Source organism: Anopheles merus, chromosome X (assembly GCF_017562075.2).
Source record: "Anopheles merus strain MAF chromosome X, AmerM5.1, whole genome shotgun sequence".
Classification (NCBI taxonomy): Eukaryota; Metazoa; Arthropoda; class Insecta; order Diptera; family Culicidae; genus Anopheles; species Anopheles merus.
The window spans coordinates 2,949,096-2,962,638 of record NC_054081.1 but is presented as its reverse complement, the minus strand read 5'-3'; the positions used below and the strand labels follow the sequence as shown (position 1 = coordinate 2,962,638).

Genomic DNA, 13,543 nt, shown 5'->3' with positions numbered 1-13,543 from the left:
ATTTGAATGTCAAAGTGCATTTGGTTCACAAAATGCAAATCTGGAATTGAACATCCAAAGATTCATGGATCTCTAAACATTCAAGATTCTCTATAGAGTCATATATCTCTAAAATTCAAGAATCTCTGAAGATTCTTGAATCTCCAAGGATATAGGATTCTCGTAAGATACTTGAATCTTCCAAGATCTATCATTCTTTAGAGACGTATGATTTTCAAAACATTGATTTTGATCAATCAAATCTAAAACATGCCCTTCTTAGTCTGAGTTCAAGCCTTGCATGGACCGTCTTCCCGTAGCAAAACAAACTATCCGGCGGTGTTGCACATGCCAAGAAGTCTCGACAGCCTCTGTAGGCTAATAACTACGTAGGTTGTTACGAGAAGAAGAGTAATAAGAAGCTTCAGATCTATTATTTTTTAGAGATGTATTAATCCCTAAAGATTCGTAAATCTTTCGGGATGTATAAATCTTATGCGATTCATTATTCTTTCGAGATTCGAGAAGTTTCGTGAATCTTTCCAAGATTCACATTCATTGAAGCACTTCAAAGATTCATTTAGACTCATGAATCTGAATCAGATTTACCCAACACTATTGCAATGAAATGATCAAGATAATTACCATGGAATGTAAATAGCGCATGATATTTAAGACATTTAAGAATGACAAATTACTAACAGTTTTCGTACCCGTTCCTGAATAGAAAATCAATACTAAATTTGCAAAACAAAAAACTACTTTGTATGGTTTATATACGCCCTATTCTAACATACGTAGTGCCGGCAGGAATTACTGGATTATTGGAACATATTAAAAAACAATTATGAATTGATGATTATGTGTTATGCACAAACGATTTACATAACATAACTAACTTATAAAAAATGGAAGAATTCATAGGCAGTGGAAGAACGTACTTAACCAAAAATCAGTAGTTTCTATTTTCCTGTACATAGCTCTCCTCTTCTCTATCTAGTTAAGGATTAAGTTTGACAAATGTAGGGTATGTGTTAGGATAGATATTTTTGGATTCGGGTAAATTTGCATGGTTCCTTTTGCAGTTTTCGTATACAAGTAGATTTATTATCAACTCTGCTATGCTACCTAATCATTCTCGGTTATTGAGGAAAGCGCATTGCAAACGCAATGTTAAGGAATCAATTATTATACATGCTTTTTTCCATCCACAATAATTTTCTATTACTCTGCTACTTTGCCGTTTTTTTCAGCCCATTAAAACTGAGTTACATAAGTCTACTGCATTGACCTTCATTAAAGCATTTTTTGTTTGTTTGCGCCAGATTGGAGTCTAACAATATGCGTTACAATAGGAGGGTTTCAATTTTATTCAACCATTTGTAAAATAATATTCAAACATTATTTTTTACTTGAATCAGAGAAGTCAGAATGAAGCGTTCGATTAAAAACAAGAATCGACATCGTTGAGAGCGATGCTATTCCATTCAACTCCATTCCACCTTAACTCCGAAGTAGAAAGTAAAACACAATTCCAATTTTAAAAAGGGCGACCTTGACCTTGGCAAGCGGGAAATTCAATTCTACCGATGCTAATGCGTTCTTCCGTTACTCCTTTTTCACTTTCGTGCCTCGTTCTCTCTCTCTCTCTCTCTCTCTCTCTATCTCTCTCTCTTTCTCTCTCGTTCTCTTTATCTATTCTACTCTATTTCTGGTAAATCGTTGACTCAGTATCACGATAGTTTGATCACAATTTTTCATCATCACCGTCCCTCCCACAAACTCCTTTACATATCTCTAACCCCAAACACTGGTTGTTTAGTTAATTTGCTGATAGTATTACATATTTGCAAAGTGTAGTAGTGTTGCGTTCCTTTTTTTCCTTCCACCGTACACTTTCTGCCCCCTCCCCCCTCTCCTCCACCACCCCTTGCTTCCTCTTTCCTCTGCCCTCTTTAAAACCCTTATTTTGTTCGTATATGTGTCAATGTGTCTCCCGCCCTTAGCCCCCCCCTTACTCGGAAGACGTTTTTTGCCTCTCATGCTGCCCCATCGTACCATAATCCATCCTTTTTTTGTCTTTTCTGTTTTCTCATTCTCTCTCTCTCTCTTTTTCTCTGTTTCTCTCTATTTCTCTCTCTCTCACACTCGAATGTTGTGTAACATTTGCTCGCTTGCTCGTGTGTGTGTGTGTGTGTACCTACTTGTGCCGTCGTGTTTGTGGCGCGCGCTCTCGTGTCCTGTTTCCGTTTCCGTTTGCACACGCCCCACGTGTGCGCTGCGCTGTGAATTTGTGTGCGTGCTCGTTCGGTGTTGCCTTACGCGGCATCCACTACCCGCCACTACTACCACACCCCACCAACCACCCGTTTCTGTGCGTGCGTGTGTGTGTGTATGTGTATGGTGGGTATCGGGCGCAGAGCTGAAGGTGTCGTCGGGCAGCACGCTGCGCAACAGCGGGAACGTGGCGGCCGGCCACCATCCGAAACCGCAGCCGGAGAAGGGACCGGTGATGCTGCTGCACGAGCTCTTTACCGACGCCCACTTCGAGTGCGTCTCGTCCGACGGGCTGCAGCACTCGAAATTCACCGTGGTCGTTACGGTGAACGATAACCAGCGGTTCGAGGGGACGGGCCCGTCCAAGAAGATGGCGAAGAATGCGGCCGCCAAGGCGGCGCTCGCCTCGATCTGCAACATCTCGTTCAGCCCGCTGCAGCAGTCCAAGTTTGGGCTGATATCGGCCGGCACGAGCAACGGTTCGATCGGCGGCCCGAGCGGTGTCGCGCTGAACGGCGACAACAGCTTCACGCAGAACAAAAACTTCGAGCTGCCGCAAACGTTCGCGGACGCGGTGGGCAAGTAAGTTTGGCAGGCTGATGCGCGGCACGTGTACTGCTGCACACTAACATTCTTTCAACTGTTCCTCCCCGCAGACTGGTGATCGAAAAGTTCAACGAGGTGATGAAGGGCAGCGACGTGTACAGCCGGCGCAAGGTGCTGGCCGGGTTCGTGATGACCCACGGGTACGACATCAAGACGGCGCGCGTGATATCGCTAGCGACCGGCACCAAGTGCGTCAGCGGCGAGCACATGAGCGTGACCGGCTCGGTTATAAATGATTCCCACGCGGAAATTATCGCGCGTCGCGGCTTGATGGACTTCTTCTACAGTCAGCTCGATCTGCTCTGCCAGCAACAGCAGCAGCAAGCGGGCACGGTGACGGCAGAGGAGGAATCGGCATCGTCGGTCCCCCCGGCGGCCCACGACGGCACGGCCACAGCAGCAGCAGCAGCAGCAGCAGCAGCAGCGCCAGTGGTGGCAGTGCCGTCCGGGGGGCAGGAGGCGGAACCGAACGCGCCCGACCGGCAGGCACGCCAGGAAATCATTTTTAACACGCCCAAAGACGGTTCGAACCTGTACACGCTGAAGGACGGCATCTACTTCCATCTGTACATCAACACGGCACCGTGCGGCGATGCGCGCGTCTTCAGCCCGCACGAAAACGACAGCATGGACGTGGACAAGCATCCGAATCGGTAAGGCATTGTCGCTTGTCGCGGGGAGCAATGGTTGCAAGTGTGTAAGCTAGTAGCAGGAACCAGGTTAGTGCCGAATGGTGCAGGTACAAGCACGGATACAACAAAAGAGATCCTTTTTGACGCAAGATTTGAGCCACCGCAGTCGCATACGCTGTTATGCGTTTCCAAAAAAGGTTTACTTGTTCTTAAACAACACACATATTTCAAGGAGCGATCGCGTCTAATTTGTCGATTCAAATGTAGGGATTTAAATATTCCACACTTTTGGAATCTTTTATAATAAGGATGGGGAAATTCGATCCCAACAAGTTGTCTTCCTCACAAACATTTGAGTTATTCAGAATTTCTTCCATAAAAAAATAGGGTTATTTTGTCCTTCTCAGTCATAACAGGCGCTTATGCTTAATTTCGGTTTCGGTAAAGTCTGGTAGATAACATCGATAGAGACAGGTAATTGAAATCGCGGTAGGCGTCAAATCTCCAGATCAAATCCTGATAGACGATTTTAAAATACATCGACAAGACGGTAGCGAAGCGAAGCACCAAAAGACCCTATGGAATCTTCCTTAATTTTCACATCAATGCTTTGGGGACAGTAATACTAGACGAATGTTTAAAGCAGCGATCTCCAAACGTTTCAGTTCGCCAATTTTCTTCTTAAAACATTCATTAAAATAGTCAAAATCATACACTTTTTTGTTTAATCATCACAAAGGCATTGTGGGTCGCGGACCGTAGTTTGGAGAGACCCCTGGTTTAAAACAGCAAAGCAGCAGTGTGTTTGTTAAAGCACTAGAAGCTTGTCGGAGTTTTTTTCTGAAGTTATTGAAGACAACTGTGAAATCTCAGCATGAAAGCATGCTGAAAGAGCCAAATTTTATAACAATGTTCGTAGAGTTCTACGTCAAGAGTCTCACTATTTTTTCTTCTTATCACAATATTAGGAAAGCGCGCGGACAGCTCCGTACGAAGGTCGAGTCGGGCGAGGGCACGATACCGGTCAAGAGCAGCGATGGCATCCAGACCTGGGACGGTGTGCTGCAGGGTCAGCGACTGCTGACCATGTCCTGCTCGGACAAAATTTCCCGCTGGAACGTGCTGGGTCTGCAGGGTTCGCTGCTCGCGTCCATCATTGAGCCGATCTATCTGCATTCGATCGTGCTGGGCAGCCTGCTGCATCCGGCGCACATGTATCGGTAAGTGGTGTCGTGCGCGGAGTTCATCCGAGAGTTGTTTAACGGATATGTGTGTGTGTGTGTGCCTGTGTTTCACTTTCGCAGAGCCATCTGTGGCAGGATAGAGAGCGCAATCCAAGGGCTTCCCCCTCCGTACCGTTTGAACAAACCGAAGCTGGCGCTGATGACGTCGGCCGAGTCGCGCAATCAAACGAAACCGCCCAACTTTAGTATTAACTGGATCACGAACGGTACCGAGGTGGAGATCGTCAACTCGTTCACCGGCAAGCTGATCAACAACAACACCAACACGAACAAAATGTCCCGCCTGTCGAAGCAGTCGTTCTACCAGCGCTACTCGACCGTGATCGCCGGCCTGCCCGGCATACCGCTGCGCGAGGTGAAGCCGACCTACTTCGAGACGAAGATGTCGGTCGCCGAGTACCAGCAGGCGAAGCGCGAACTGTTTGCCGCGTTCAGCAAGGAGGATCTCGGCGAGTGGCTGAAGAAACCGATCGAGCAGGACCAGTTCACGCTGATCGTGGCGAAGGAGTGCAGCGAGCTCGGGCCGCAGCAGGCGCTGCCGCAGCAGGCACAGCAGCCGCAGCCGCCACCGTACGCTAACCAACCCCAAACAGTGCCAATGCCAGCGGACGCAAATACCGCCGCCGTGGGCAACGTTTCTTCCATTGGAAATAGCTCCAAATGACATCATGTCAAGTACTCCTCCAGCAAGCGCAACTATGCGTCGATCGGCTACAGCGACAACACTAGCGCTAGCAACACTTCCGTAGAGCGTAACAACAATTCTAGCAGTTCTTCAGGTAGTTAGTTTAAGCGGCGCTAACGTGGGCGGCGGCATGCGCTTGGTCTGGTTTGGTTGCTGTTTTTGTGATGCGAAAAACACCCAACTCTGAGAGGCTGGGAAAACGAAGCGGAAACGAGGGGTTTGAAATGAGCGCGAAAGGCGTTATAGCAGGGGGAGGGAGAGAGAGACAGAGATAGAGAGAAGGGCGTCTTACAAAATTTTGGGGGACAACTATTACCATCTTTTGACTGCTTATTTTTTACTATTCAGTTTTTTTTTTTATTGCATAAACCAGTTTTGTTTGGTTTTAGTCTTTCCAAATGGGATTTCAAAGTTGCAGGCAATCTAGTTTTTAGAATACAGCGTATTCTAATTTGATTTTTTTAAATTCTATTAGTAAACTTCGCCGCTTACTTTTGCTTTGTGGTGAAAATAGCATCCCCCCATCATCGAATACGGTTTAGATTGATTTAAGTTTGAAATTTGAATTCTTTTGTTGCGTTTGTGTCGTGCAAACAGAAACCCCAAGGTGTGAATTTTTCTACAGAAAAAAAAGAAAATGAAAATGACACAAAATAGTGTGAAAAAAAAAATCTCTCTAGCAAGAGGAAAAATAGGCATTAGGATTGAGTAGAGTAGGACAAAAAACAAATAGCATTACACAGTTTGGTAGGAACAAAGCAGAAAAAAGGAAAAAGCTGGCAACGTTTGCTTATCTGTAAATTTGGGCGCCCCGTTTTTGGAATGGGGTTGCAATACTATGAGACTGGTTGTAGTTTCTCTACTATCGTTTAATTGGTATTTTTAGAGCGTTTGAAATATTAGCGGTTTTATTTCTTAATTGCATTAGATTTGGCTATCGGCTTGTGTATTATCGTTTGCTGTAGGGGGGGGGGGGGTGTTTTGTTTTTTGTTGTTGCTTGTGCAGCTGTTTCGGTTCATTGCGAACACCTTCGGCCCGTATGCGTTTAACGCCTCTGCGGGTGGATGTGATGTGGTTTGATCTGCTGTCCTGTCAGCAGATCGTGGACCATCTGCACACTCACACACACACACACACACACACACACACACACACACACACACATGTACATATATGCCTTTGCTTGCCGGTAACAGTGAGGGCAACGAAACCTCCTCCCTCCCAGCAAACAGATTTCATTTCTTTACGAACGACGATCTCATATTTGATTTTATGTTGTACTAGATCTATCTCCCCCTTTCTCAAAATATCATAACGTACACAGCATACACAGGGCACGAACGAAGGTGGGGCACAGCGACCACACCTCCTCTTCCACTTGCAACACCAACCCTTTCATTTCATACTGGTAATATACACACACACACACACACACACACACATATACAAACATATTTACATATAATGGTAATGCTCAAACACAGCAAACATTTACAGACACACATTTTAAAGGGGAACAATATTGCGAGCAGAGAATACTCGATACTGTGTGTGTGTGTGTGTGTTTTAAAGCGCTTTCCTCCTTCTTTCGTTGTCACGCATTTTATTTTACACATATCCACACGTTCAAAGTATTGAGACACCAATATTGGTTTATCGAATTTATTAGATCCAATTATTTGCTAGACATACTGGATTGCATAGTAAATTATTTATTTTCCTTTCGCGTTCACACGGTCAACAAAATTATCCTTATTCGAAATAATAATAATAACAATAATAATAATAATAATAACAGTAATAATAATAATAATAATAAGGCAATAAGGTTGTGTTACATAGTTATTAAAAGAGGTAACATTACAATTTACTTCAGAAAAGCGAGTTATATTAACATTACGACTATATAAACCTATTGCATTAGTAGAGTCCCTGCCGGGTCCCACCCGGTCCCAGGGGGTGTTAGCATAGTTTGTTCGGTTCTTGCCCAATATTTGAACAACGTTAGTATAGTTTGAATTGAACGCTTGTTCAAAAGCTCTGTTTGCGTGGAGCAGGATCGTGTACTATTCCCGGGCGTGTTTTATTTAGACATACAAATTAGAAGCCAACCAAGACGCAACCAATGTCTCCGGGGCTGCACGATTGTTTTGGTAAGCACGCCGCGCTCTCGGCGCGGTGCGTTCGCGTGGGACATGTGTTTGGTTGATATTCGTAAAAAATATTGAATTTGGACAGTTTTTACCCATTCGATAATTGTTGCTAAATTGAGTAACGCCTCACCCTCTCTTTCCTGACCTGATGGTAGGTCGCAATCGGTACGTTTGTCGAACGCCAATTGGCTGTTGAATGTTTGTTTTCTTTTCTCAGCAGCCTTTTTCAATCGTGCGTACTCTAAACCTAGCCGAAAAGCGAAGATGCAGCAGTGTCCTACCTATATACACGAGCAAATGCAAATAGTATGATAAACTAGTAGGTGTAGATAGACACGTTTGTTTTTTTTTTAGCGATATTAGCAACTAACAAACAGTTGCGGGTTGGAAACAAGTGTTGCGAACGAACAGGTGTGTTACATTGCACAGGTGTACAGGTGAAGAGAGGGTTGATTTTTAAACAAACCGCGGAAAAAGGATGACAAACACACAAAACAAGCATACAGAACAGACGCTCATACACCGGCAGTTACAGTTTAATTGCGATTGTGATTTTCGTAATCAGAATTTTACAAGGGCCATAGCGGCCAGGGTGCTATGGCTAAAATCAAAGACGACCTGCACATTAACTAGCCCTGTATGTTATTAAGGCGATTAAAGCTCTACCAAGCACGTGTTTCGATTGTTTTCGGGTTTCGGGTTGTGTTGATCGGGGTACTAACGTACCCCGGTATTAGTAGTGTGTGTTCTCTACTTTACCCAGCGCAGGAGTTTCGTAACTATTTAAATCTCGAACAGTATACAAAAAGGGAAAACCGTTGCATCACATTGGAACGGGAGACAAATACAGTGAAATCTCTCTAAGGCGAATCTTTAAGGGACCGTCCGAACACAATGCACGTGGCATCCTTTGATCAATGTTTTTTGTGAACTGTCGTGCAAACATTCCTCTTTGGAGAATTTAGGCTGCCAAATCGCATATGCAGCTTATGGGATATTCGCCTTAGGGGAAGACATTCATCTTGAACAGACATAAAAAGAGACATAACCGTCAAAATGTTCATCTTAGAGAGATTACACTGTACCGCCAACTCAGAATATTCTCACTCCCCCTCTCTCTCTCTCTCTATCTGTCTCCTCCCCCCTCTCTCTATTTAGCCAGTTTTATCTAGCGCGTTTGTAGTAGTTGAATTGCGCGCCGGTTGGTGTTTGTTTTGTTGGTTTTGCAATTGAACATACTGCACCTGGGCGGAAAATCATGTGCTCTGTGCATTTTAAAGCGAAAAGCGAACGATGTGTGTTGCTCGAGATCGAAACAACAAATTAGCAAAAAAAAAAAAAGAAAAATCCAATGGATTAGGAATTTTAATTGGTGAGCTGCAGCTGGAGCAGAGTTTAGTGCCGTGTTGTCGCGGCAAGAAGTTGTACAGCAGGAACTTGGTTCAATTTTAAATCACATCTTGCACATACCTGTGTGTGTGTATGTGTATATATGTGTGTGTGTGTGTTTTTGTGGGTGATTTATATGTCAATTAATTGCCGCACGCATGAACAGCTCTCTCACAACAGTTCACAATTTACAACTTTCTTTCTTCAGTCCTTGCGTGTCCCCACTAAGGCACCATCTACTTCCCTCCTCTACCGGCTCCCTTTCAAGCAAATTGCTGCAAAAGAGATAAGAAAAAAAAACACACACACACACACACCAACCAACCCTCCAAGCAACACCATATGTTCGAAACTTTATGTGATACATTGCTTGTATTGTTTCTCGAACAAACAAATACGTATTTTTAGTGTAAGTTGCATTACAAGTAATCTCTCCTTTGCCCCTCCCCAAAAGCGCTGTATGATTTGTACAAAAGAAGCGACAAAAAACAAACAAACTATTACGTAAATAGTTACACCGTGTGTTGCTCGCTATGTTGAGTTGAATTTGAGAATAGAGAGCAAGCAAAGCAAACGAACCGATATAATAATCAGCCCCACTCAGCATACGGGAATAGGGAAGTGATCAAAACATGCAATTCTGCTCACACAAACACACAAAAATGCATACACATATATAGACACAGACATAAAATGATAGCAAGGCGCTCACAACATGGGAAAATGAAAATGACTTTTTACATTTAATACAGCAAAAAAAAAAAAAAAAAAACTAGCTTGTAAGCTGCACCGAGCGTCTAGGGTGTGTGATATGATAATAGAGACGTTTTTTTTTTTGGTTGCATGGTTGAAAAATGGGGGAAGTCACCATCCACCACTCGCAAGGAAGAGACGTGGGAGGCAGAGAGCACCCGGAAGGAAAGACCGCACATGGAAATATGGTTTATTTGAACTGATTTAACCTGTACCGTGTGTATATCACGCTACCAACTCTGCACTCTCACACGTTTGCCCTGGAAGCAATCTATCCACGAACCGGCATTCTATAGGTTATCGGCGTGTTACTTAATTAGCTAAACAATGCAAGCTGCAAAAACAAAAAAAAAACAAACAAACTAAAAGCAATTAATATGACAAACGGTTTATACTACCTACTTTGAAACAAATGAGATTAGGTTTTTTTTCTCTAGAACGGCAGTAGACAAGCAAAATTATTGATTATGTGCGTGTGTGTCAGTTTTCGAAAAGTAAAAAAAACACAAAGTAACGAAAAGCCAATATATATATACCCCTTTAGTAGTTTAACATATTTGATGATATTTGAATTTGGCCAATTTGAATTTATATATACACATATGTGATTTGTTTGAACGGAATTAGTGGAACGAAACAAACGTCTAGGTTTTAACGGTTGTGCGCTTTGATTACTCATAACTCATAAGAAAAGCAAAGATTGTGAAATTGAATTTGATTACACCACCAACCACCACCACCACCGCCCCTTCGAAGAAATATGACGCAGGAGTTAAAACAGAAAAAAAGGCAGCATTACAGGGTTTTCTCGTGTTAGCGCGTTATCGAAATTCGGTGGCATAAAATCCTTCATGACATGGTAATGACAACATCACATTAAGATGCCACAGATATACTTTAGAGCAAGCGTTTTTGGGGCGTGTGCGCTCACACCAGCCCTTACAGTGTTGGCAATTTGTGTAACAAAAGAGAAAAGTAATAATTCAAACTTGTTGGTCGTTTGTTGGTTTGAAGTTAAACAAAAACAAAACAAAAAAAAAGGAACAAATCACGCACACACGAAAGAATCTGTTTGCTTGAGAATGTGTGTGTGTGTCTGCAATTAGTTCGAATTAGCGGTATGATTGTTTGTTTCGTTCGAATTTGAACGATAAAAAGCATACAAAATGGAACAATTGGAATAAATGCCTCCCCCTTCGCGGCGAGGGCGCGTTTAGAGCGACTAAAACAAAGCTGCGAAGCTTGGAACGGGTGGTTGGTATTTTGGCACGCAAAAAGAGGTGACACGTTGACGCGGTAACGAAAGCAATAACAAAGCTAAAATCAATAATTGGCTGCACATTTGGTTAGAGCTTGGAAAGCTATCTTTTGTTTTCTCAACCCCTCCCGTGCTCTGTGCGTTGGCTGGGCACAGGGTGCAGGGAACTGTTTAGGGGGTTTGTTTTGGGTTTTGCAGGTGGTTAAAAAAATCAACAAACATGTTTAACAAAAAAAAACAAAAACGATACGTTACAGGGGGAGTGGGGATGAGAACAGAGAAAGCAATGTTAGTGAATTTATATTTATTAAAAAAAGATACTTTTTTAATCTATTAGAATAGCTGAAAAAAAGAAACAAAAAACAAATGGACTTGAACAATGGATCACAGTGACAGTGACAGTTGTATTTAACTAACGTTACATTTCGTTCGAAAGTTTTGTTTTTTTTTGGTGGACAGGTGGATGGAAAGTGGGAAAACTTCGTTGTTGTTAATTACTGCTTTTGTTTCTTTGGTATGTTTTTTTTTTGCAACTACAAAATTGTAACAGCGTGCATCACCTGCATTAATGGCGCACACATGTCGCTTTAACTAAACACAATTTGAAGAAGAGCGAAAAGAAAAGAAAAAAGCCACGCAGCACCCGACGTGTACCAAGTTGCATTTTATCCTGCCCGACCTGGCCCGCAGCAATAGACAAAGCAGCTCATGCGACAACCGTTCAGTTAGTAACGCTCTCGGGTGCGTTACCGTTACTGGTTACTGGTGCGTTATAATGTTCTGAAAGTATTATTTTAGTATCGCGTAACTCTCAACTCTCGTGTGGCGCATGTGTGTATGTTTCCATTCACACCCTCACGGCAATGTGCAAAGTATCAGATAGTAAAAGGAAGAATGTGTGTGTGTGTGTGAAATGAGACATATGAAACAAAAGGGCAATAGCGCTCAGGTACATAAAAGTGTCAGATTAAACCAGAACAGATGTAAGGGAGAGCAAAACCAAAAAGATATCAGTGCCGTTTTACAAGTCAACACCATCTATGTGCATCTTAAATAGATTTGTAAGTATCTCCAGTGGTCATCCCCTCTCACAACCCCCCCCCCCCCCATCTACCCACAGAAGAAGAAGAATAAGAATAAGAAGATGAAGCAAAGGAGCAGGATTAAGCGAGCAGGTTGGGTGGGAAGAACACAAAGTAAGCAGAAAAGAAAAACATGCACACACACACACACGCATATATACGCAACGAACTATCATTTGGTGGTGCCGCGCCGCAGTCAGTGATAATAATAACCTAACAATAAATGAAGTTACAACATAGGAAAACCCCCGAAACCGAAAGCCCCGCGCTGTGTACATATTTGCAGAATTAAACTTAGGGTAGAAAGGGTGCGGATAGTAGGATTATAAGATACAACAACCACAACAACAACAACAAAACTGAATGAAATTATCAATACAATGAATGAACATACTAAAAACAGCTAGAAAAGAACAAACAATAATACACACAACACACCCACACACTCACACTTTCACAATTTTTCATCACTTCTAGTAAGCTAAGGCCTAACTCTACTACTGTCGGTTAGCGTTTCGGGTTGTTTTGTTTGTTTTTTTTTTAACCGGTTTGACAGATAGCTTCTATTCCTATTCTCCATAATAACCTCACTTTGCGCCCGAATGCGCAAATTATCGTCAGTAATTGAAAAGCAAAAAAAAAACGTTCACACACACACAAGGAATGGTAGCTTTTATTTTACCATCTTACCACTACCACCATTCAACCAAATCAACCAACCACAATACTACTACTAACTAATCACTACTTACTACTACTACTACTACTACTATTACTGCTAGTCAATGAGAGATCATTACCCATTCTGCTTACCCCGTGTTTCATTTCACCGCGCCCTCGCAACTCCTGTTCTGATGGGGCCATGGTGTCTGACAGACGGTTGACGACATCTGTTTTGTTACTTTGTCTTTTTTGTTTCTGCTGCTGTCTTTCTTTAACCTCAAAATACGTATTAGTTATTGTCGGTAAAGTGTTGCTTTAGACTGCATAAATCCCAAGAGATGGGACGATAGTTAGTGAGTGTGTGTGTGAGTGTGTGTATACGGAAGGAAAGCATTACTTTATCCATCTTTCTACTCTTCCCACTCTAGTCTAGGACGGATTACTATTTCTAGTCGAATTCATCTACCGTAGTGTCTCTCTTTCGCTGAATTGATGCGGAAATTCGGAACTGAAGCGCAAACAGTGGTGTAGCGTTAATATGGTTTTAACCCCCGACAGACAACGTACTCTAACCTAATTGTGCCAGTAGGATTGTTTTTTTTTCTCTTGTCTGTGAGACTGTTCCATTTTTTCACTCTCGCGCTGTTAGGTTGATTAGTAGAGTTTTAAAACTAAAAAAAAGAAGAAGAAGAATTAAACAAACAAGCTAAAAAAAGAAAGAAAAAAAACCGCGCAGGAATAAACCTTCCTTCCGGGAGAAAACCCCCCATTCTCCTTCTCTAAGCAATAATAAATACAAATCTTCTCGTTGCCATGGTGAA

The 13,543-nt window shown here is 42.8% G+C and overlaps 1 protein-coding gene across 1 annotated transcript; it reads left to right on the top strand.

Annotated features, from left to right (window-relative positions):
- The first annotated feature begins 6 nt into the window (after positions 1–6).
- Positions 7–12,093, top strand: LOC121591311 (double-stranded RNA-specific editase Adar). The gene is made up of 4 exons (XM_041911681.1): positions 7–2,838; positions 2,913–3,515; positions 4,463–4,714; positions 4,799–12,093. Exons 1-4 carry the CDS (start codon positions 1,967–1,969, stop codon positions 5,400–5,402), a joined length of 2,331 nt encoding a protein of 776 aa, XP_041767615.1. The 5' UTR covers positions 7–1,966; the 3' UTR covers positions 5,403–12,093.
- Positions 12,094–13,543: the final 1,450 nt, after the last annotated feature.